Genomic DNA, 3,209 nt, shown 5'->3' on the forward strand with positions numbered 1-3,209 from the left:
TCCTGAGTAGCTGGGATTACAGGCACACACCACCATGCTCAGCTAATGTTTTGTATTTTTAGTAGAGACGGGGTTTCACCACGTTGACCAGGATGGTCTCGATCTCTTGACCTCATGATCCACCTGCCTCGGCCTCCCAAAGTGCTGGAATTACAGGCGTGAGCCACCGCGCCTGGCCCTTTTTTTTTTTTTTAAGACAGGGTTTCACCATGTTGGTCAGGCTGGTCTTGAACTCTTGACCTCAGGTGATCCACCCACCTTGGCCTCCAAAGTGCTTGGATTACAGGCGTGAGCCACCACACCAGGCCGCTTTTATTTTTTCAATAAAACTTCTTTAGTGTTTCACTATGGAAAAATTAGGGGAAAAAAAGCAGATAAATGGGAGAAATTACAAAGAAGAAACCCTCTCCTCTGTGTAGTCCCATCACCAAGAGATAACTGTTGATAATAGCTAAGTAAATATTCTTCCAATCTTTGTCTCATATATAGTAGTTTTTAAGCATTTGTTTTTATTCCAGAACTATAAATTTTAATCTAAGTGTTGTTTCTTCATACATTCAGAACAGGTATATTTACATTTTCTTTCAGTTGTTACAGAAGATGGCCCAGAGCCCAAGGACAAAGGATCATTGCCACAACCACCTATTACCGAAGTGGAATCACAGGTGTTCTCAGAAAGACTTGCTACTGACACTGCTACATTTGATGCTACCTCTGAGGGTACCTTAGAACTGCAGCAGAGAAATCCCAAAGCAGAGAGACTGAGGTGGTCCCCTGACCAGGGGAAAAGTTTCAGACAGATGGTTGTCACCCATAAGGAAATTTCCACAGGGAAGAAAGACCATGAATGTAGTGAATGTGGTAAAACCTTCATTTATAACTCACATCTTGTTGTCCACCAGAGAGTTCATTCTGGAGAGAAACCCTATAAGTGTAGTGACTGTGGGAAAACTTTCAAACAGAGCTCAAACCTCGGTCAGCATCAGAGGATTCATACAGGAGAGAAACCCTTCGAATGTCATGAATGTGGGAAGGCCTTCAGGTGGGGTGCTCACCTTGTTCAGCATCAAAGGATTCATTCAGGAGAGAAGCCCTATGAGTGTAATGAGTGTGGGAAGGCCTTTAGTCAAAGCTCATATTTAAGTCAGCATCGGAGAATTCACAGTGGAGAGAAACCTTTTATATGTAAAGAATGTGGGAAAGCTTATGGATGGTGCTCAGAACTCATTAGACATCGGAGAGTTCATGCCAGAAAAGAGCCTTTGCATTGAATTGAAGGGGAGAACGCCTCCAGACAGAATTCTGTGTCGCTCTAATCTACTTTAGGACTGGATCCCATAAAAGTTATAAGCTCCTTAAGATTTTTCCTGTGTCTTTCTTAATTTAGGAAAAACTGTTTACTTAGTTCCACCTGTAGAACATCCCTTCATGTCCTTTGATTAAGATACCGATATCAATTAGGATGTCATTGGCTGCAAGTAGTAGCCAAGTTGTTTTGCTTCTCCTTTCTAGCATGATCTTTGGCAAGATTCTGAACTGCCCAGTTTGCCCACCAATAATGTCTACTTCATTAGAATTTGTTTGTTTTTTTTTTTTTTTTTGAGATGGAGTCTTGATCTGTTGCCCTGGCTGGAGTGCAGTGGCATAGTCTAGGCTCACTGCAACCTCCGCCTCCCAGGTTCAAGCGATTCTTCTGCCTCAGCCTCCCATGTAGCTGGGGCTACAGGCGTGCGCCACCATGCCCAGCTAATTTTTGTATTTTTAGTAGAGATGGGGGTTTCACCATATTGGCCAGGCTAGTCTCGAACTCCTGACCTTGTGATCTGCCCACCTTGGTCTCTCAGAATGCTGGGATTAAAGGCGTGAGCCACTGTGCCCGGCCTACTTCATTAGAATTTTTAACCTGGCACTGAGCAGCTGCTTGGGAAGTGTTAGTTATGTTGGTATTTATTTGTATTTATGGTGAATGGGTCTTTAGGCCAGGTTTTTTTTGTTTGTTTTTTTGGTAGAGATGGAGTCTCACTATTTTGCCCAAGCTGGTGTCAAACTCCTAGCCTCGAGCAATCCTCCTGCTTGGCTTTCCAAAGTATGGGGATTACAGGCATGAGCCGCAGTGCCTGACCAGCTCTGACCCTTTCTCAGACCCATACTAGTCTGCCTGCTCAGACAGGGTCTCATCTTCAAGTGTCCAGTCAGGGGACAGAAAATTTGAAGAAACTTTAAAGAAGTTGGCCGGGCGCGGTGGCTCAAGCCTGTAATCCCAGCACTGTGGGAAGCCGAGGCGGGTGGATCACGAGGTCAAGAGATCGAGACCATCCTGGTCAACATGGTGAAACCCCGTCTCTACTAAAAATACAAAAAATTAGCTGGGCATGGTGGCGCGTGCCTGTAATCCCAGCGACTCAGGAGGCTGGGGCAGGAGAATTGCCTGAACCCAGGAGGCGGAGGTTGCGGTGAGCCGAGATCGTGCCATTGCACTCCAGCCTGGGTAACAAGAGTGAAACTCCGTCTCAAAAAAAAAAAAAAAAGAAACTTTAAAGAAGTGTTAACTAGCAAAAAGGGATTATCTGCTAAAGGGAATAAATAAATCTCTAAAGAATTTAGGAGCTGGGTGTGGTGGCTTATGCCTGTAATCCCAACACTTTGAGCAACCGAGGCAGGACAATCACTTGAGGTCAGGAGTTTGAGACTAGTCTGGCCAACATGGTGAAACCTCATCTCTACTAAAAATATGTTTAAAAAAAAATAGCCGGCATGGTGGTGTGTGCCTTTAATCCCAGCTACTTGGGTGGCTGAAGTAGAAGCATAGCTTGAACCCGGGAGGCGGAAATTGCAGTGAGCCAAGATCATGCCACTGCACTCCAGCCTGGGTGACAGAGCAAGACTCCATCTCAACAAAAAATATAGGAATAGGACAAGCATGATGGCTCACTCCTGTAATCCCAGCACTTTGGGAGGCTGAGGTGAACAGATCACTTGAGCCCAGGAGTTCAAGACCACCCTGAGCAAACAACATGATGAAACTCCATCTCTTCAAAAAGACAAAAAATTAGCCAGGTGTGGTGGTGTGTGCCTGTAGTCCCAGCTACTTGGGAGGCTGAGGTGGGAGAATCACCTGAGCCCAGGAGGTTGAGGCTACAAGTCATGATCATACCACTGCACCCCAGCCTGGGTGACGGAGTGAGACCCTGTGTTAAAAGATACAGAAA

The 3,209-nt window shown here is 45.4% G+C and overlaps 1 protein-coding gene across 4 annotated transcripts in view; it reads left to right on the plus strand.

Moving 5' to 3' along the window:
• The window catches only part of ZNF232 (zinc finger protein 232), a 7,456-nt gene extending 6,095 nt beyond the window's left edge, over positions 1-1,361 (plus strand). For 2 of the 4 annotated variants that reach the window (XM_032268763.1, XM_032268760.1), the window contains exon 4: positions 562-1,361. In XM_032268763.1, the coding sequence (XP_032124654.1) occupies positions 562-1,271 (710 nt within the window). In that variant the 3' untranslated portion in view covers positions 1,272-1,361. The remainder of the gene's footprint in view (positions 1-561) is intronic. The other 2 variants (XM_032268762.1, XM_032268761.1) reach the window with 2 other exon arrangements.
• Positions 1,362-3,209: the final 1,848 nt, after the last annotated feature.

Source organism: Sapajus apella, unplaced genomic scaffold (assembly GCF_009761245.1).
Source record: "Sapajus apella isolate SASKATOON/1434 unplaced genomic scaffold, GSC_monkey_1.0 scaffold186, whole genome shotgun sequence".
Classification (NCBI taxonomy): domain Eukaryota; kingdom Metazoa; phylum Chordata; class Mammalia; order Primates; family Cebidae; genus Sapajus; species Sapajus apella.